Source organism: Sinohyriopsis cumingii, chromosome 3 (genome assembly GCF_028554795.1).
Source record: "Sinohyriopsis cumingii isolate HCF-2022 chromosome 3, ASM2855479v2, whole genome shotgun sequence".
Classification (NCBI taxonomy): Eukaryota; Metazoa; Mollusca; class Bivalvia; order Unionida; family Unionidae; genus Sinohyriopsis; species Sinohyriopsis cumingii.
The window spans coordinates 144867038-144888795 of record NC_142963.1 but is presented as its reverse complement, the minus strand read 5'-3'; the positions used below and the strand labels follow the sequence as shown (position 1 = coordinate 144888795).

The window sequence follows — 21758 nt, the reverse complement described above, 5'->3', positions numbered from 1 at the left end:
TATACCGCCCTCCTCCTAGTAGAAAAAACAAGCTGGCTGACTCTTTCTTTTTGGAGCAGTTTCCGAATCTCCTGGATAATGAAATTCGATAGGTGGCAACCTGGTTATTCTTGGAGATTTCAACTTTCACTTTGACTGTCCCGGAAACCCTAATACATCAAAACTCATAGATTCCATTAATGTTTTCAACCTGAAACTGTCAGTTAACCAACCCACCCATAAACACGGTTACATTTTAGACTGAATTCTTCATAGACCTGATGATAACATTCTACGGCCCTCCTTGGTATCCCATAACCTTGCATCAGATCACCTCTGCATTATATGCCATCTTGACGTATCAGTCTCTAACCCTCCACCTTTATCTGCTACTAAGAGAAACCTCCGTAGGATAAATAGAACTAAACTAATGCACGACATCCAAGCTAACTTAACAACTTGCTTAACTCCTACCGCAGAACAACTCGATAACTGCATGCGTTCATTGCTTGACACACATGCACCAGATACCAAGGGCAGAGTATCAATTCAAAACTGTTCTTCTTGCTATAGCAGTGTTAGGGACCAGCTTCGCGCTGCTAAAAGAGACCGCCGTAAAGCTGAGAGGCTTTGGCTTTCCACCAGACTCACTATTCATAAGCAAATCTATGAAGCCTCTAAGAAGAATATCACAAATATAGTCCTTGCAGCGAAATCAGCCCACTACACTACTAAGATCATGGAAAGTTCCAGCTGCAAAGAGTTCTTCGAGATTAATAACAAGCTAATGTCAAGGAACAAATCTACACCACTTCCAACTACTTTCTCTCCAGTCGACCTTCCAGACATGTTTGCAAATTTCTTCCGTGACAAAGTACACACCATTAGAGATAAGCTTGACACCACAATTTCAATTGACCCGTCGTCACCATTCAGTTGGGATACAAAGTTTTAGCGGCAGCCATTAGCAGTATCTGAACCTGTCTCTATTGATTTCGTACGTACAATCGTGATGAAGAGTGCACCAAAGTCATGTGAACTTGATCCAATTCCAACATCACTGCTGCTTGAGTGCTTAGATCCAGTATTGCCTTCACTAACTGATGTTATTAATACCTCTCTCTCATCCGGGGAATTCCCATCATTTTTCAAAACTGACATTGTAAAGCCTCTGCTGAAGAAACCAACACTTGACCATAACGATTTAAAGAACTACCGCCCAGTTTCTAATCTCCCATACATATAAAAAATCTTAGAAAAGGTTGTTCTATCCTAGCTTGTATCTCATCTAAATTCAAACAGTCTTTTTAGCAATGTACAATCTGCATATCGCCCTTGCCACAGTACTGAACCTACTCTTCTAAAAGTAGTTAATGACATTCTCTCTGCGTTGGATAGCGGAAAGATTACAGTCCTCACCCTCCTTGATTTGTCTGCAGCATTTGACACAATAGACCATGATATATTACTTCACCGTCTTCAGCATGTATTTGGCATTCGTGATACAGCCTTACTGTGGTTCAAGTCCTACTTGGTCAACATGACACAAGTTGTATCTGCAAATGGAATACACTCCAGCCCAGTTGATCTATGTTGTGGTGTTCCACAGGGGGGTGTTCTTGGACCTGTTCTCTTCATTCTGTACACTCATTCGCTCTCAAGTGTCATAGATCATCATCCAGTGTCTCACCAACTGTACGCTCATGACACCCAAATATACAAATCTAGCCACCCAACTGAAGTTGATGCTACCATCCAAGGTGTAGAGAGGCGCATTTCTGATGTGAAATCATGGATGACATGTAACAAGCTGCAGATGAATGATGAAAAAACTGAGGCCATTCTGATCACAACACAAAGACTTTCTCATTCACATCCTTTACCTCAAACAATAAATATCAGCAACACCAGCATTAAATTCACACAATCAGTACGAAACCTAGGTGTTACCCTGGACAGTACTCTCACATTGCACCAACATGTCATGAACATATGCAAGGCTGCATATCTTGAGCTGAGACGCATCAGCTCAATTCGCAAACATCTTTCAGTTGATGCCACTAAAACACTTGTGTGTTCATTAGTACTTTCAAGACTGGACTATTGTAACTTAATTCTGTCTGGTTCATCTCATTATCTGCTCCAGAAACTTCAGAAAGTTCAAAACACAGCTGCTCGGATCATACTTAGAGTACCACGATCAGAGCACACCTCCCCGCTGCTCTGTACCCTACACTGGCTATCCATTCGATCCAGAATGAAATACAAAATTTGTTACTATGTTTTGTTAAAACATTAAATAATAGACAATTTTTTAACTATAAGCATACATTTAAATAGTTTTTATGTATGAAAAAGCAAAACGTTCATCATGAATCGATTACTGCTATCACCATCATCATCCTACCGCCACACACAAGGAAATTACTTCATCGACGCATATCATTTAACAGTAAGATAACAAACATGCGAATCATCCGACACTGGTGTTCTCATGTTCTCTTCCTCACAAACATTTACTGTATCTTTCTATTTTCTTCCTCCTACATATCCCACATGAACGAATATGTTTTTTTTTTCTTTACTTTTCTTTACATATAATGAAACTAATCACGATAACATCATGAAGTATTGATTTATCAGTTTCTTTATCATCGAATGACATTATATATGAAGTCTTAAACACATCGGAAACTAATGAGATAGCATGTCGCCCTGCAGACGAATAAGAGCAGTGTAGCACTCCCACCAGTTTTAAATGTCATTAAAACCCCACTGGTAGCTTTACTGCATCCATCCGAAACATAACAGATTGAATGAACCAATGCATAAAACACACAAACATCTTCATGCACACTGACTTTATGACGTTAATGAACACTGCACTCACGACGCCATTACACCCACACATGTGCAATCATCAGATATAGGTAAATCCATAAAAGAGACTACAGCAACAAATTCAGCTATCCAGATTACCAGACCGGCTGGAAAACAGTATACGTACAGGAATGACGGGCGGGCACACACACACACACACACACACACGCACGCACGCACGCACACACACACACACGCATACATACATACATACATACATACGTACGTACGTACGTACGTGTGTGTATCTATATATTCCCCATTTATTTCGATACTATAAGCCCCATCAGTTTAGTGGTGTTGCTTGTGATGATTAAGCTAGACATGTATAGCATTGATGGATTTTATTATTGTTGCTGTCTTTGTATATTTATCGAAGCTGAGTGTTGCTACAAGGTTATATGTCGTTGGGACAGGTGCTTGTAAGTTTTTAAAACTAAAATAATACTCTTGTAGTTGTAGTTGCTGCTTCTGCTTCTGATGATGATGATGATGATGGTGATGATGATGATTATGATGACGACGACGACGACGATGACGATGAAACTAATTATGATAAATCTGACTCTAAAAATGTCAGAACATTCTATTTTCTTTAATAAATTATTACCATTATGTGAATGACCAGGCTTAGGTATGTGTGAACAAAGTGAAGCGATTCAGTTTTTTGTTTGTTTTTTGCTTGACAACGTTATACTGTACGTTCCATTCAATTTCAGTTAATATTGATAACCATTATTGCACGATAATACCATTATATGACTATGTCGGTCAATAAAGATAACCAGTATTACCCAAGAATACCAGTATATAACTATGTCGGTCAATACTGATAAACAGTATTATACAAAAATGCCACTATATGGCTATGTCGGTCAATAATGATAACCAGTATAACACGAGAATACCAGTATATGATTATGTCGGTCAATACTTATAAACAGTATACACAAAAATACCAGTATATGATTGTCGGTCAATAACTACAACCAGTATTACACAAAAATACCAGTATATGACCATATCGGTTAATATTACACAAAAATACCAACCAGTATTACACGAGAATACCAGGATATGACTATTTCGGTTATTACTCATAAACAGTAGTACGCATTAATCGTTTTGCACTGTGAATTGATGTCACGCTCCATACAGGAATGAGGTACGTTTTAACTACAAAAGTTTTGCAAAGGTACACCGAGTTAAAATAGTACTACATGGTGCAGACCAGGAATCTCCCATAGTTGAAATTAATGATGTTTATTTAACCAAGAGTTATTATTCGTGAGCTTTGTTTATTACACATTTAATGACATGTTTGTTCCTTCTTTTTGTTAACACATTACTGACATCAATCATTTTAGTTTATGAATCTTCTGACTCTATAATGTAAACCCTTTGCTGAACTTTTAAATTTTGGTGCTCACTTTTGGATAAGTTCGACGTAACGGAACATTTTTCAACTTTGTACAATTTTTGCAGCAACATTTTCCGAGTATGTTTACTTGTTTTTTTTTAAAGAAATGGGTTGACCGTATGCTTCCGCATGTCCTTAGCTTCATAGTTCATTGAGAGTCATTTATACATGTCTCGAAATCGTATTGTTTTAAGCGAAAGCTATACCATACCTGTCAACTGACTTAAAATGGGCATAGGTTATGTGGTGTTATCTATCGTTGTGGGATATACATTAATGCACACACTTGATGGATAACAATTCTGTGAACTCGGAACAACCAGTGTTGTTATTAACTGGAGCAAATAGAGCCCCCATATATTTTCTTTGGAGCCCAATGTTGAACAGTTGTACATATGCTTCCGACATTTTCGTCAGTGAGAACCTTTGAGAATTGTTAACACTGATTTGATGCTTGATGATATGGATAAACAATTAATTGGGCCATCAATCATTATTTGTCATATAAGTCAACTAAAAGAGCATAATATAATTAATATAAAGTAATTATTTTCTTTAGTTTTCTAATTTTTTAAATTCATATATGCGTCACTAGTCTTGTTGATTTAAAAGATTTAAAATTTTATATCATTTTAGTTTATAATCTTATTGTGGCCCATAATTCCTAAGCACTAAAATCTATCCGTTGTTATGAATATTGTGCAAGTGCATGGTCAAACTGTTTACACGGGAACCTACGATAAATACTTGGAAATTTTGTTTCGTCTGAATGTTAAACCCCTTTGATCTTCATGATATCCTACAATACCAGAACAGAGGTGCATTTAAGTCATGGAGTTGACCCATTACTATTCTGGTTCCCTGCCTAGTATGCTCCATGCGTTGCACTCCGCTATAGTATGGCGAGTGCAAAGCAGGGAGTATACTAAGCAGGGAACCAGACTAATCCATTACACGAACTCAGAACTAGCGCATGCGTTCTTTATCTCTGGACTGCTAAATGTTTCAATTTGTTAAGCATAGTAGAATGGTTCGCAGATTTCCCGTAGATGAAGTAGCGCAACGCTATTGTGTTGTAGATTGACACCAATTATTTAAGAACGGAATCCATTGAAAAAATAAACATATATTAGTTAATCTTACTCATTCTACAGGTACATAAATCATCCTGCTACGGTAGCTTTTTGTTTAATTATAATTTATTTTTTTCTTTTCTTAACCTAACTTCTTTCCTTCATTCTTCATTTTCTTATTACCTTTCGCTGTTAGTCTTTCATATGTTTGGGTTTATATTTGTTTCAAGTATGCCATTTATATTGGGCATGCAGGTAATGTGTTAATTCAGTAGTTTTGTAATCACTTCCATTTTTTTCATTCCTTTCTGTTTTTCTTCTAAATATTGTTTTTTGTCTTAAAAGAGGAGGAGATTATAACGGTGGTAGGGGAAATTAATTATTTTGAAAATATTTTGTTTCATATGGAGTTAGAGGGAATTATTTTTCTTCTTCTAAATTTTGTTTTGTGTATAAAGAGGTAAAGGTTTGGCAAGGTGGTATGTGAAATTAATTCCTTTCAAAACAGTTTGTTGCATATGAGGTTGAGTCTACCACTAATATATATTTATTATGCAAAAGACAAAAGTTATTCCGAATAAAATTTATTCCAATTCTTGTGCCCAACACACTGTTGTTGTATTTTTTTGTACCAACGCCATGACTATTGTGGTAGGGCAACAATAAGAATTTAGTTAAAGTAATGTTTTGTTTTTGTTTTTAAAAAGAAAGAAAGACAAAACATGATGCAGTTTTGAAACGCCGACAGATGAATATTTGCAAATACTGCCATTCAACAGCAGGTTAATATGTTATTACCGAAGTTTAATATAAATGAGGAAAATATGTATTTGATTTTCTTATCACTTAAGATGTGTCCTAGGCCTAAATAAAGCTTATTCCAGCTAGCAAGTAGTTTCTGTTCAGATAAACCTCTATATATTTGTTCTCCTCTTTCTCCTGCTCCTCTACCAATCCTCTTCCTCACCATCATCATCATCATCATCATCATATCGTCGCACCACCACCACCACCACCATCATCATCATCGCACGAAGACGACGACCACCACCATTATCGCACCACCACCACCACCATCATCATCATCGCACGAAGACGACGAACACCACCATTATCGTACCACCACCACCACCATCATCATCGCACGACGACGACCACCATCATCACTACAACCATCATCGCACCACCAACATAACAACGTATGTTAATGATAAAAATCACTAAATTTAAATTTTCTATAGCGAAAATGTGGACGTCTTCCAAACCAGACGATCAATCTCAGCGTGACGTTAGTGCTTATTGCCTATTTTTGTATTTCAATCATAAAAGTAATTGGGGAAAAAAAACGCACTTTCAAAAATTAATCTGGTGACTAGAGTTTCCGAGTTAGCTGATGAGTGGGCAAGTTAATTGATCTAAAAATGACATAATAAAATATTGTGTTGGATTTTATTGTTCAAACCATTATCAATTGCCCAAAGGGAAATGCTCTATTACCGTTATTGTATGATATGAAATGAAAACAGGACTATGTTCTATCGTCAGCATCCATGTGAAATTGATGCTGTGGGAAGTGCGGAAAGTGGGGGAAGCAATGACACATGTCTATATAAATAAAATTTCAATTTCCAACTTTCGACATTTTAGACGACAAAACTGTTCTAATCATACGTGTTGTATTGGTTTCGTGATATAAAAGAAGAAACCGTAGAAAGAGCGGATCACGCATAAAATTATTTCATAAAGGTCAGCTATACTTTTCGATATATGTGAAATCTGAAGGAAGAAAGTTTAACAAGATTACAAAATAACGGGGGTGAAATGATTTGCATATACATGACTTACAAGTTTGTAAATCCGGGGTCCAGCAAGTTCCGCGACCCGCAGGAAATGACCATCTGAAAACCGGACATGAAGGACACTTAATCGGGATGACACTGTCATGATCAATTTACAAGCCATTCGCTGTCTTACATGTTAAATGTTTACCACGAAATAATGAGTCATTTAGTCTTTGCTGTTGGTTGGTACGTAACGGCACGTAGAGTACAAATGGGTTATATCTGGCTGAGAAAATGGAGTTAATTGTCAAAAAATGCTAAAACTCTAAAATTAAACAAAGCAAACCAATCAAACAACCATCACGTCGTTCTACATTGAGAGTACAGTATTACTGGTGTAAAAATGCTTGTGCATATGTATGAATCTTAAACCTACTCTTTTCAAGACTTCATTTGTGATCGTTTGAAATGGGGAAACTGGATACCACAGTTCCATGAATTCCGTGTGCTGTAACAAGAAATACAATTTCCCAAAACTCTGGACTTCAACGCGAACAATACATGGAACATATTCTTACAACACAACCGTTTTCTTGTTTTATTCCAGAGATTACATTTGCATGGTACGCTGATAGTACTGCGATCATATGAGAAGTTCACCAAACATCTTGAACAAGGATGACGCAATCAAGCATGTCGATTTCATCGGTCTACCACGACAATAAATCAGGTAAGAAGTACCCCACCCGATATCTCTTTAACATATATTCAAACACCTACAACCACAAACATAGCACCCCTGTTTTGTAGGAGAACATAAAAGGAATTCAGTTTTATTGCGCTCGAATGAATCATATTGGAAAATGACCATAAGTATATGCCACCAGTTACAACATCTTTTTTTTAAAACAGAGGAATATTTTTGACGAAAGAAAGGGGTAATTTCTCTAGTGATTGATAATAATAATAATAATAATAATAATAATAATAATAATAGTAATTCATGTGTGGGAAGCAGCATAAGATAATATTAGGAGGAAAAACTTACAAACTAAGAAATTTATGAACTTTTAGCATTTGTTAGTTTGATTTTTTGTTATGGATATGAACTATTCCTTTTTGAGGATGCTAATTTGAATTGTATTATGGATATACACTAATTCTTTTAGAGGTTGTTTGTAACGTCACCCTCTTAGTAAGAGAGGTGGTTAATTGGATTCGGCTGACGTTATCTATATTATAGACCGGTGGAGTGGAAAGATAGAATTTCAACAGAGAACTGAGCAAGACTGTTGGGAAGAAATAATGCAATTACGAGCTCACTTCGACAAGAAATAACAAAATTTAGTCAATAACAATTCAGAGCGGCAACTCCAATTCAATCTAAGTTATGTCAACAGAATTTAATAGCAGTGTCTGATTTGGATTTATTTAATCATCATAATGAGTGGTGAAAAGAGCGCAATGTCCACGACTGATTGCATCAGCTTCCTCCGTTAACCTTGTATCAACGTATTCCTGTTTCCTCGAGCCTTCCTATTCTCTACGCTTACTTCCGTCTTCGGACTGTCCAGTCTCTTCCCAGCCAGCTGTTCCTTAACGCTGTTCTCTTTCAGAAATTGTGCGTCCTAACACTAAACCCTGTCTTTTCTTACAAGACAGCTACCTGGTCCCCTTTAATTGTTTAATGAGGAAAGCACTATTCTTTTTAGGCTTCCTCGGAGTCAGACTTCTCCTCTCTCAGGATATTTAAGACTAAAAAATTTCGACCAGGTCGTCACTTTAAATTCACAATACTTCTCAAGTGTACGCCTTAATTTACTCTGCCCAATCGTAAGCAGCGGTTTCTAAATTATCCCAAGATAATCATTTCTTTCGTCAGATTTAGACAGCCCAGAATCTGTGAACCACGGTGCATATCAATTTTCCTTTGAAAATGATAATTTTACATGGGTTCCTATCAAGCGGTTATGGTTGGTAGCTCAAATGTTTACTTTCTCAGGAAAGTGTTGCAGTGCCCTGCTCAATATCACTGAGTCATACATGCTAGCCTTTCAAGTTTTAACACTTACATGGGGGTTTATGGAAGATCGATCGAAGTGACCTTTCACAGAGAATTTTCTGGCTTAAATGTGATAAAATTTTAATGCTCAATACATTCAACTTTAATTCGACACTTTACATAGGCCCCACCTTGCTCTCCGAATTTTGAAGTTGCATTTCACGTTAATGTTTACATGTGTCTTTTCCACACCCATGTAACTACCAAGTAGACTCTCATATGCTAGCCTAATCACTTCTTCTCTCTTCGATCGAGGTACAATCAATTGCTTATACCTCTCGGATCCTTTCCGGGCGTATAGATACAACATACCACTTTTCATCACGAACTTTACCTCACCGCCTGGCAAGTTCCGAACGTACTCCTCATTTGCATACCCGCGTATTCTGTTATGGGTACAGTCTTTCTCTTGGAGTCTTCTTAATTCACCAGGTAGCAAATTGTCTATGTGCGAAGTCGACGGGTTTAGAGGCTTCGACCCTGACCTTCGCTTCATAGACCTCGTCTCTATGGACCCCATTTGTACAGGTGTACACGTGATATGATTAGGCTGTGGCAACACATACCTACATCCTAAAATTACGTCGTGCGACAATCCTGACAAGCACGCTGCTTGAATTCGTCCTTTCGCATACGGCGAATCAAGGTCGATGTAGACAACCGAGAGAGAATCTTTAGTCCTATCAGCAAATAGAACTTCCACTGTCTCAGCTGTAAAATCAGCAGATCTGACAAATTTGCTATCCACCATGGCTGGATAACTACAGCCGGTGTCATACAAGCACGGTAGCCTTCTCTCCATGTACCGTAGCTGTTGCTGTATTCAACCATGCCACTGTTTTACACCTTCTACCAGTGCCTGATGTCACTGCATTTATCGTGGGACGATATTTCCTGCAGTATTTGAGAATATGGCCAGGTTTGTTGTAGCAGTAGCATACAACTTCAGCTTTCCTACCAGGGGCAACCCTATCTACTCTTTGGGTCGTTCCTGTGCCACGACACTGATCACTGCTGAGATTATCAGCCCCTAGCTTCCATCCATTTTAACCATTCCGCCTATGAGGTGTCGAACCATTAGTTCATCTAAAGTCAGTGACGCTAGGTCGATCCATGCCACCCCAGGTGGTTGGATAAGAGTGTGCACTCTCATATCGCTCTGCCATCACACTGATATCTTCTAAAGTCGCGAAATCACGCTCCGCCAAAAATACGATCAGGTCTTTTCGATACGTACTGAGGACATGTTCTTTCAAGATCTCCTCTCGTATGCCTTCATAAGTGAGCGCGATGCCTGTCATTTTAATGCATCTATCGAAAATCACGCATATGCGATTATGAAATTGTGCATGTGTCTCCTTTGTTCGCTTAGATGACTATCTGAAAAATTTGCGAAAACTTTCAGCCGACAACTCGTAGTGCCTTAACAGGGCTTTCTTGAGAGCGTCGTAATCATCTACTTCAGTCGGTGCCATATTATGACAGACATCCTTGGCAGCTCCTTGCAAAAATGCAGAGATATTAATGACCAACTGGTTTTTGGGTATATGATGGATTAAAGCTAACTTTTCAAACTCAGTCAAAAGGTTGTCGATGATTTCGTCTCTGTCGTTAAAATTGGAATTGTTATCTTTTACGGTACGTCTATCCTCAGATCTTTTGCTTGTGGGTCCTTAACGTTCATTCAGTTTTTCGCCCCTCCTAGATTTCGTTTCGATCTTTAGTCTTTCCATGGCTAACGTATGTTCTCTCTCCCTGACTTTCTTCGGCCTACTATCTGGCTAACTCGATTTCTCTTTCTCTATCTTAGGCTTGTCTGATTCTCTCTTTTTCCTCGGCTTGTCTAATTCTTTCTTTCTCTGATGCCTGATGTTCTTTGTGTTCTCTGAGACTCCGCTCTACAGATTCCGCTAATTGGGTCCCTTCATAACCCAATTCGTCTCTACCAGTAGATTTAAACTCTTGGACCAACTGCCTATCAGTTGTCATTCTAGTCTACTCGACTGTATCACCAACCAGTTTACTTATCTTAAGTACCTACTAACTCTTACTGCCTTACAGGAAACAGCTTCCTTAAGAATACTTACCCGTATTCTATTCCAATAAAGTCTTAACCTACGAACTTACCTAATTCACTCTAAAGCAGGCTAACAGCGTTTGCAGTATAAAATTCTGAATTACTCCCCAAATTCAGCTTGCTCGCACCAACAATGTGCAATAACTCTCTCGGGACTTCCTTAATTATGTCTTCTTGCAAGAGTAACTAAAGGGAATATTTCTTTCTGAATTACTTTAATTCAGACATCGACCACGCTATCAAAGCAGTTCAGGTACGGAATCTTAAGTTGTTACAATGTCACAGCATACATTAAAGAAATATCAAATAATGGCATGCACTAACTACAGAATGCATAGATATTGACTCGATTCACTCTCGTAATTCCTTGCTTAAACAATAAGCAAATTTATCACTGCTATGGTACTCTACTTTATATTCAATATCTTACTCAGCCTCTGTCACTCACACTGTTCAAGTTATCCCGGACGATACACCCCACTTTGTAACGTCACCCTTTTAGTAAGAGAGTGGGTTAATTGGATTTGGCTGGCGTTATCGAGAGGATGACCTCCCTCGATATTATAGACCGGTGGGAGTGGAAAGATAGAATTTCAACAGAAAACTGAGCAAGACTAATGGGAAGAAATAGTGCAATACGAGCCCACTTAGACAAGAAAAATAACAAAATTGAATCAATGACAATAAATAGCGACAACTCCGATTCAATCTAAATTATGTCAACATAATTTAATAGCAGTGTCTGATTTGGATTTATTTCATCATAATAACGAGTGGTGAAAAGAGCATAATGTCCACGACTGATTGCATCACCTTTGTCAATTGACCGTGTATCAACGTCTTCCTGTTTTCTCGAGCCTTCCTACTCTCTACGCTTCACCCCTTTCTGGACTTCTTAGTCCTTTGTTCTGAACTCATGACTTCTTTTTTCGGACTTCCGTCTTCGGACTGTCCCGTCGTCTCTCCCCAGAAAGCTGTTCCTTAATGATGTTCTCTTTCAGAAATGGTGCGTCCTAACGCTAAACCCTGTCTTTTCTTACAAGACAGCCACCTGGACCCCTTTTCTTGTTTAACGAGGAAAACACTATTCATTTTACGCTTCCTCGGAGTCAGACGTATCTCTCAGGATTTTTTAGAATAAGAATTTCAACCAAGATCGTCACTTTAAATTCACATTACTTCTAAAGTGTAGGCCTTAATTTACTCTGCCCAATCGTAAGCAGCGGTTCCTTAATTATCTCAAGATAATCATTTCTTTCGTCATATTTAGACAGCTTAGAATCTGTCAACCACTGCGCATATCACTTTTCTCTTTGGAAATGATAATTTTACATGGGATCCTATCAAGCGGTTATGGTTGGTAGCTCAAATGTTTACTTTCTCAGGAAAGCGTTGCAATCCCTCGGTCAGTCTCAATGAGTCATAAATGCTACCTTTCAAGTTTTAACACTGACGGGGGGGGGGGGGGAAAGAAGAAAGGTCGAAGTGGCCCTTCACAAAACTTTCCTGGCTTAAATGTGATAAATTTTAATGGCAAATGCATTCAACTTTACGGTTCAATACAAATTCAAAATTCGAGACTTTGCATTGTTAATATCTATGTTCATCCGATAGGATCTTTTATACATATTTATTATAATAAATTTGTGACGTATAATAATTTGTGTAATATTATCAATCTAGGTTTAAATTATGTAAAAGAAGGAGTGAGACTAAAATGTTCAGTAAAATCAACAAGCAATTTCTTTCTCGAAGTTACGAAAAGAAATTTTAAGAAGCTCTTACAGTATTGTGAATGAAATCCCTAAAAATCAAAAATTTTCTATCAAAAGTTCAAAACTTTAGAATGTTCTGAATGATTTCCAACAGTCTTGAATGTTCTGATGTACCACAATGATGCTATTCACAATGTCTTAAACGAGTTCACAATAATTTCAAAGTAATGTGTTAATTCAAAAGCTAATGAGCACTTAGTAATTTCAGTGAATAATTTAAGTAATTACTCTCGAGTTATATCTGAACTCAGTTGAAAAAGATTTAAACAGACTGATCTTAAACAGGAATAAATTATTTTTTTACCAAGTCTCTCTCTCTCTCGGTACATATGTAGCAACTAGTGCAATACATAAACATGGTTACATTGATATACATTGAAAGTACGGACACATTCGGAAGAAAATACAATAACTTTTTAAAAATAGTGGCAATGATACATAAGCAATAATTTCATTCACACGCATAATATAATATACACGCATATCTCTCCCCAACATAAAGGCATACAAAAAATATACTAATATCATCAACATGCAGTAAAATGAAAGCTTTATCATACCAGTGTCAGTTCCCTTTTTGATAAAGTAGACTTTTTCTTCTATATCATTTAAAAGAAAACGTTGGAAATAAGAAAAGTGACAGACTCTCACCTTGCGTAACGCGAGTGATAATTCATTACCAGTTATATTTTTATACCAATCAAAGCTTCTTTGGCTTTCTCCGTCGCATTTTGAGAATAAACCTCATATATAAATAATGACCATTTCGAACTGCCCTCGTAATGTAGTTGTTGTTACGTCATAATAGCCTTATGACGTCACACTGAATAAATGTGCATCATCACGGACATCAACGCCTGTAATAGTTGCAGCAAGTTGAAACCGAACGAGTCTTTTAATATTTTCATTTAAAAAATTGCCGCAAAAATGTTAAAAATTAAATGTGAGGAAATTCGTTAAGCAAAGGTTTCAGCACCTAAAATAAAATCAGTCGATGAAATAATCTAATATAGTTCATGTCCAAAAGATGTTCGGTTTATAGATGGTTCCATTATACTTTCAGTTAAATGACGCAAAAGTTTGCCCTTCATTTAAAGATAAAAAGTAATTTTTAACAAATTGAATCATAAAAACGGTTTATTGTACACACTACTATTGCAAGATATATTACAGATAAGCCAACAAATAAAGAGAAAACCCACAAATTATTCATCAAATCTGACATGGAAGCACGGTGCATTTTATCATTGACTTGTACAGTCCAACATAACCTTAGTATTTCATGGGACAAACTCGCCATAGCGTGTTTCTGATTAATCACGTTGTAATTGCACTAATGGAAAAAAAAATCCTTAATTGTTTTCGTCTGTCTTTTTGGAATGAGTAATATACGTTTCTTTGTTGGTGTTGCCTTTTATTAAAACTCAATCGAAGATGTAAATCAAATTCGGAACCTTTTTTGTACAACGGTCTTCAAAACACAAAGAAACCAAAATCGAAATCTTCATTACACCCTGAAGCTGTTTTTAAAAAAGAAAGAAAAAAGTTTGCTTTGAAATATAAAGCAAGCCTTGTTATTTTTTTTTCTTCACTGGGAGGACGACTGGCTGCACATTTCGTTTTAGTTTGAACCCGCCTGAAACTGAGACACCCTACACCAGTAGCCCCAGAAAAGGAGAGAGCCATTCCTATACGGATATTACTTAGCGCTACAAATTCTCGTATCATGTTTTCTGAAAGTGATTTTCTGTATTTTGTTGTTAATGGTAGAGGTACATACGTAAATCAATCCTTTCCTTTTCCGTATACACGCAGACACACAGACACACAGAAGCCGTCGTATACTCAGATACATGCATAACTGAAGTTTATATCGACCTTTTTGCCACATAAATCTCAACTTAAAATTTTATTTTAAAAAATGCTTGATATATTTAAAATGTTGAACAACAATCCTAACATATACTTCAATCCTGAATAATTATTCATTTCTTTTAAAAAGGAATTCTCAACTTGTACATTGTTTTCCTGCCTTTATAAGCTTTATTTTATTTATTTAATTTGAAAAGTAAATTCTAACAAAATTTTACTACAAGATGAATGTGATCACCTCAATATATTTACTATTAATTTTTTTAAAATTTAACTTCTTTCAGCTTTTAAGTTTTTCAACTGGTTCTTTTATCTTCCTTAACGACATGCTGTAACAAATTTGAGGTACTTACATGATTCAGTAAATACAGCATTTTAGGGTGAAAAAAAGCCAAGAAAACTCAAGAAAACGGGTTGTTGTGCATTTACTGCAGTCCATATTCGCTCTTTTGGAACGTAGCAAGCGTGAAAATTGGAAACCATTCCATTTTATTTGCTTTATTTTTTTATTTCAGCAAAATTATTTTTATTTAGGAAACGAGTAGTTTTGAAAATTAGACCGAGTTTCCAGATTTTGGAAATTGTTTAAATATAGGATATTTACTAGCGTTTTCCAAGACAGTGTTAATTCACGTTATGCGTGTTAAGAGAAGAATAAAAATTCTCTAACGTTTTCAATGACATTTATATTAAGTGGCTTAAATCCAGTGGAAAGCATAACGTCATATGACAGATCATCTGTCGTGATGTTTAGACAGCTATAGCTCCAATACAAGTGAATTAATCACCAAATCACCCATTTTAGGTGGCTATTCCACCGCTCTGGTTGCCTGGTGGTTAGAGCGTCCGCCTCGGATGCGGGAGGTCGCGGGTTCAAACTCAGGCAGAGTCATATCAAAGACTTATAAAAATGGTACTAACAGCTACCTCGCTAGGCGCTCACCATTAAGAGGTTAGTGTTAGGACTGGTCGGCCTGGTGTCAGGATAATGTGACTGGGTGGGACATGATACTACATGTCTGCGGAATGATGACCCAGTGCTAGATATCACCATAGACTGCAGACATCATAGCGATATGACTGAGAAATTGTTAAAACTGTGTTAAAAATACAAATCACACACACACACCCACACACACACAGTCTGCTACAGAAACCTTCTTCCAAATTTTCAGACATAGTTTTTAAAATCTCCTGCATGCCCTTTAACCCCCAAGCTCAAGGCTAAATTAGTCGATGTATGTATAGATACTCAGTTCATATACGGTACATCCACAACTTTTTGTTCACATTAATACGGTTGCAAGATAAAGATGCGCGGATTGATACAGCTCATAAATTCCGGTTTTTAATTTTGTTTCAACAGCTGTCTAAACACGAAGTTTATTTGAAAAACCTTTTCAACATTTAAAGCATATTTCACTTATTTAAACATCTCGTTTCATCTCTGTCTGTCTGTCTGTCTGTCTCTCTCTCTCTCTATATATATATATGTGTGTGTGTGTGTGTGTGTGTGTGTGTGTGTGTGTGTATGTATGCATGTATGGATGGATGGATGGATGGGTGTTATATATGTATGTATGTATTTATGTATCGCGCCACTCTTTCACCCTGAAACCGTGACAGTATGGAGCCATCCATTTAGTACGTACGCAAAAATCTGGCAAAGCTTGATCCCCCTCCCTGTACACATGCGTACTTTTTTTTACACCCTTCCACATGCGTACGTACGCTTGACGCACCCCCACCACAATTCTATAGAACGGCCTATATTTAATCCATGCAGAAGCCATAAAACATTAATAATATTAACGTGTTTAACAAAACAGTCCACCGACGTTGAATGTCTGGCTGCATCAAAGAAATAAGCTGTGTAACTTTAAACAGTTTGTCTAGTGTCCGCTAAAATTCAAACGCCCACTGAACTCAGTCGAACAGGTTACGTATTAAACAAATTCTTATCGAGGTTTCATACCCCCACCCCATTTCCTATGAGTACATACATTATCAGTAGACCCCTCCCCCATACGCAAGCATATGCATTTGGGTTACCCCCTCCATGCGTACGTACTAAATGGACGTCTCCTAATGGACACTTCCTAACGCAGAGGTTACTCAGTTGTAATGGAACTTCAAAAACTATCAAAGAAGTTGATATGTTTAAATTATATTTTTCCAGATATGATTCCCACAACGTGGCCTTCTAGCGATGACGCATTTAACGATAACCAGGATGTTTTGGACGAGCTCAGTGAAAGGAAAGCAGTTCTGTACATTCCCATTCTTATTTTCCTTCTCATTTTAATGGTAGTCGGTACCATTGGAAATATATTCGTGGTCTACGTGTACATAAAAAAATTCAAAAGGGTGACTGCCAGATATTTCATACTCTCCTTGGCTATTTTTGATCTACTTACGTGTGTAATCGCTCTTCCTACGGAAATGTACGATCTTTTGCATTCATACAATTTCCAGAACTACGTTGCATGCAAGCTTTTGCGATATATTGTATCCGTGGCAACATATGGCTCCGTGTTTATTCTCATTGGAATCGGTTTAGACAGATATTTGAAAGTGTGTAAACCGTTAATGATGCTTGAAGTGTACAAACTGAAGGGCATGTGTGTCATATCGGGAATAATATCGATATTGTTTGGTATCCCATCAGCCATATTGTTTGGTATCTCCAGAGCGGAAACAAGTAAGAAGGGAGTCTTGGGATATGACTGTTCTGTCGAGGAGAAATATAGGAAATCGTCGTTTGCCATAGTCTATTATGCTATGCTTGGGATTGTTTTCGTGTTCATGCTTCTGCTACTATCTGGAATCTACCTGAGAATATGGCGGGAAGTCAAACGCCGGCAGACAATTGTTACTGGACCGTTAGCTTCCGCCTTACATGACAGCGGTGTTGAAGTAAACGTTCAGCAAAGTCGGCTGTTTCGGAGTTCACGATCCAAGAACGATAACAGCAGCGATCACGAGACGGGTGAGAGTGAGGATAGGCCTGTACATAGACCCCGAATGAACAGCATCGCTGAGGTGATTCGCCGCGTCAAAATCAGCAGAATCACCATTGTTCTATTTGTAGTTACCATTGCGTTTATGATCACGTTCCTTCCCGCTGTTGTTATAATGATTTGCCGTTCCGTAATAAAAGACCTGGAAGATAACCAATCTGACGCTGTCGACGTTGTCAGTAAATTTTTCTCCAAATTTTATTTGCTGAACTGTGCTATAAATCCGGTAATTTATAGCTTCCTAAACAAGAATTTTCGCCGCCAGTTTGTAGATTTGTTGAAACATTTATTCTTATGTCATGAAGTCGGGAGATTGTACGCCAGAAAAAGATCACTTTCCAGTTCCAAGAAAACTGATAGAAGCACGCGAGTTGTAAATGTCAGTTAGGGAAATATACAAAAACCTCTGACTGTTGATTTGTCATTTTCTGCCAAAAGGAAGAAGCCAGCTCATTTGGCGTCTGGAATTGCATTCCTCTGTACAGGATCATTTCATACTATTTTTCTTATCAATAAATGGATGGTCAAGAATTGAAATAAGTGGAAGATAGGCTTAAACTGCAGCATACAAAAAAAAACAAACAACAACAACAACAAAAATAAAAAACAACACACAAGCAAACACAAAGAAAGGAAGAAATATTTGTATTCAGTGCGTACAGAGAAAGAAGCCCGTTTTCTTCAATGCGGAGTTAATAAAAGAAAGAGGCGTGGATACCTATCAAATTATTAATTTATAGGTTGATGGTCTCATAATTTTTGTATACGTCCCTCTATCTATATATTAGGCCGTCTGTCTTATCTATTTGCTTTCCCTATGTATCTGTTTGTCTTGTCAGTATCCATTAATAGGTCTGTGTCTGTCTGTCTGTCTTCTTTATGTGGGATAGCTGTAGCTATTTATTTGCCTGCCCTTGTACGAAAATATTTTTTCTTTACGTAGGTTCGTATGTACGTACGTATGTTTATAATTAGATATTTATACCATAGTCACATGTCAAGATACACTCATACACAGAGAGCTACATGTCCGACTGGGATGATTATTAATAAAAACTCGAGACCCTGTTGATATTATCGACAAAATGTCATTAACAAGAGTGATTTTCAGGAAATGGCGCAGGATTCAGACGACCAGCATACAATCGGATCAGTTATGACTTTTGAAGTGACGGGGATCGATGGCTTGTGTCTAGTCGAAGTATGCCTCTTTCCTGTTGAGTACCTTGTTTACATCAAATTTATGCGAATAAAAACACCATCATAGTATGTCTCTGCATCGATTAAATTATATTGACAAACGATGAACGGCTACAATAATATTACGAAAATATCAATTTACGTAACAGCAATGTCATCATCATCATCATCATCATCATCATCATCAATAACAACAACAACAGCAACTACTACTACAACTGTTGTTGCAACTGTAATAAACCTAGAGATGTGATATATGTATTCACGTCTCAATTTATAGCTTTGTTTTGATTTTAGTGATTAATTGTTGATTGAGAGAGGCGGCATTGAGATGGACGGTATTGGAAAGATGTTTTTCAAAACGAGCAGTTAGCCAGCTACTAGCAGCAGACATTATAATGTTCATGAGACTAATTGATAGTACAGATTAGTCAGGTAAAATGACCCCACCCCCCACCCACCCCCGGTTTTGAACATAAGGAATTCTCGGGATGTTCTAATATACAAGTGTTTAGTAATCTCAGATAGGAATAATTCGTTGCATTAGTCTATATGGGGTCGTGTTTCATAGTACATGCCCTAAAGTACCAATATTCGGCTGGAAAGGCTAACTGATGGATCATACAAACGTGACGCAAGAAAACCCATGTGTAGAGTTGTGTGGTGTGTGGTCATCACGTAATTAGAGGAAAATTATTTGTCTTGAAATCCTTGTAAATAATGGACACATCTACCTCACGCCAGGCTCTCGCAAAAGTTGTTTAATTCTCTCTGTAATGAGCTCCTTCGCGTATTCCAAACTGTTGGGACAGTTGCAAATTCTACTTGAAACGTATACTTTGCAGTCTCTGATGGAAGTTGTTGTTGTTCTTGTTGTCGTCGTCAGCGTCTTCTTTCCTTTTGCCATTTTGTAATTATTGTTGTGGCTGTTATATATTTGCTTTATTGGTTGCTGATTCTCGGCGTTCAAGAGTTTCGATGATAAAACAAGCAATTTACACACGTAATGGCGTTAATCAGAACATGACCGCAAACATGTGAGATATGCTGCAGAGTGACAGACAGATTGCCAGACAGACGAAGGGAAGAATGACAGTGATTTAAATATTTTAGATATAATGAGCTATACAAATATACATTCCGTACTCAGAACCAGGGTAAAAATTTAAATTGGAATTTCGGCAGTTCAGTTTTGCTCAAAATACTCGTCTGAGATTCGTAAAAACAAACAAACTCGGTACTAAAGTGCGCATTGTATCAGTCAGATTACAGATAAAGGGAACTATTAGAATTCTGCATAGGTCTAAATATTTTAGTTTAATCAGATATCCTTTCTGTCGTTTAGTACGAAGGAATTTAAGGAAAATAAGTATACAGATCGGAAAAAAAAGGACTGAGGACGCATGCACCGAGAAACACTGGTTAGCTGACGTTAGAGCATTACCTTAATTCTTGTCGTATACTTTAGTGATGACATGTTTAATTTATATCCTTAGTAATTAGGTTATCTTAGATGGATAGTGAAGTAAAATAAATAAATAAATATTACGTAGTGAAGTAAAATCTATTTGATATTATTTCCCACAGCAATTATTATCTACGCCATATTGTTTTTCATGCCACATTTAAAGCACCAAAAATGAAAAATATTTTACTAAATTTCAAAATCCATTTTTCGCTCCCTGTTAGAATCTTGCTGTAGAGTACAAGAAGGTGCCATACTGGTCGATCTGAATGGGACATTTATAATTTTCACAGGCACTAAAATGGCGGATATAAAACCGGTAGTTTATTTACAACCCACAACCCCCCAACCCCAAAGTACAGACCTCTTGCAGTGAGCAGAAAAGTGCTTAAACAGTTGTATGTAATTGTTGGTTTTTTCGTCAGGCAAAGGGGCACAGTTGTAATTTTTAAAAAAAAAAATTTTGAAGTGGAAATATTTTCATAGTATTTCACCTTCACCTTAGTGTAACGGGGACAATTCATCACGAAATATATTAGAGGAGCGCGTATACGTGGGGTGGGGGAGAGAAGTTGGCAACTGACATAAAAACTGTTCTCTGTAGCAAGTTAGGGGGCTGGCCACTAAAGAAAGGTGCATTTATGCGCCTCGAACCCTCGTGCCGTCAATATGTCCTGCACGTGCCAGTCTATTACACAGATTGGATTCGTCTCGACCAAAAGAGTATTGTAAATTTAAAAATCATAATATTTTCATCTTGCTTGCAAGTCTGAATAAAAGATCCCGTAAATCCAGGAACCGTTTTCCTTCCCTCCACTGTCTTTCCTAAAGAAAATGTCCTTCGAACTGTGTGATTTGGATTTTTAACGTAGCTTTGATTTTTCTTTCAGTTATATCGCTACGATGACTGCAGTGTGGCAGTTTGTAGTGGTGTCTAGCACGGAAACGTTATTATGCAGATATGTAGCATCATGTCCCACCCAGTCACATCCTGACACTCGGCCGACCAGTCCTAACAATTATCTCTTAATGCTGAACGCAAAGCGAGACAGCTGCTAATACAATTTTATAAAATATAAACAAGTCTTTGGCACGACATCCCGTATCCAAGGTGGACGCTCTAACCACTTAGGCCACCAAAGCGGTCTGGAAAA

The 21758-nt window shown here is 37.4% G+C and overlaps 1 protein-coding gene across 3 annotated transcripts; it reads left to right on the top strand.

Moving 5' to 3' along the window:
• Positions 1-3991: 3991 nt before the first annotated feature.
• LOC149804067 (orexin receptor type 2-like) lies at positions 3992-19418 on the top strand. 3 transcript variants are annotated; one of them, XM_089953942.1, is made up of 3 exons: positions 3992-4024; positions 7741-7863; positions 17099-19418. In XM_089953942.1, the coding sequence occupies exons 2-3, from the start codon at positions 7812-7814 to the stop codon at positions 18325-18327; spliced, it is 1281 nt and encodes a 426-aa protein (XP_089810068.1). In that variant the 5' UTR covers positions 3992-4024; positions 7741-7811; the 3' UTR covers positions 18328-19418. The 3 variants fall into 3 exon arrangements, with proteins under 3 accessions (XP_089810068.1, XP_089810067.1, XP_089810066.1); XM_089953941.1 differs by lacking the exon at positions 3992-4024 and adding an exon at positions 7007-7098; XM_089953940.1 differs by lacking the exon at positions 3992-4024 and having other exon boundaries at positions 7138-7863.
• Positions 19419-21758: the final 2340 nt, after the last annotated feature.

What these genes read in the sequence shown, in the direction of transcription:
- LOC149804067 (XM_089953942.1), top strand. Translation starts at nt 7,812, where the DNA reads ATGACGCAATCAAGCATGTCGATTTCATCGGTCTACCACGACAATAAA. An exon ending in CTACCACGACAATAAATCAG is followed by an intron (nt 7,864 to 17,098) that starts GTAAGAAGTACC and finishes ATATTTTTCCAG; the next exon opens with ATATGATTCCCACAACGTGG.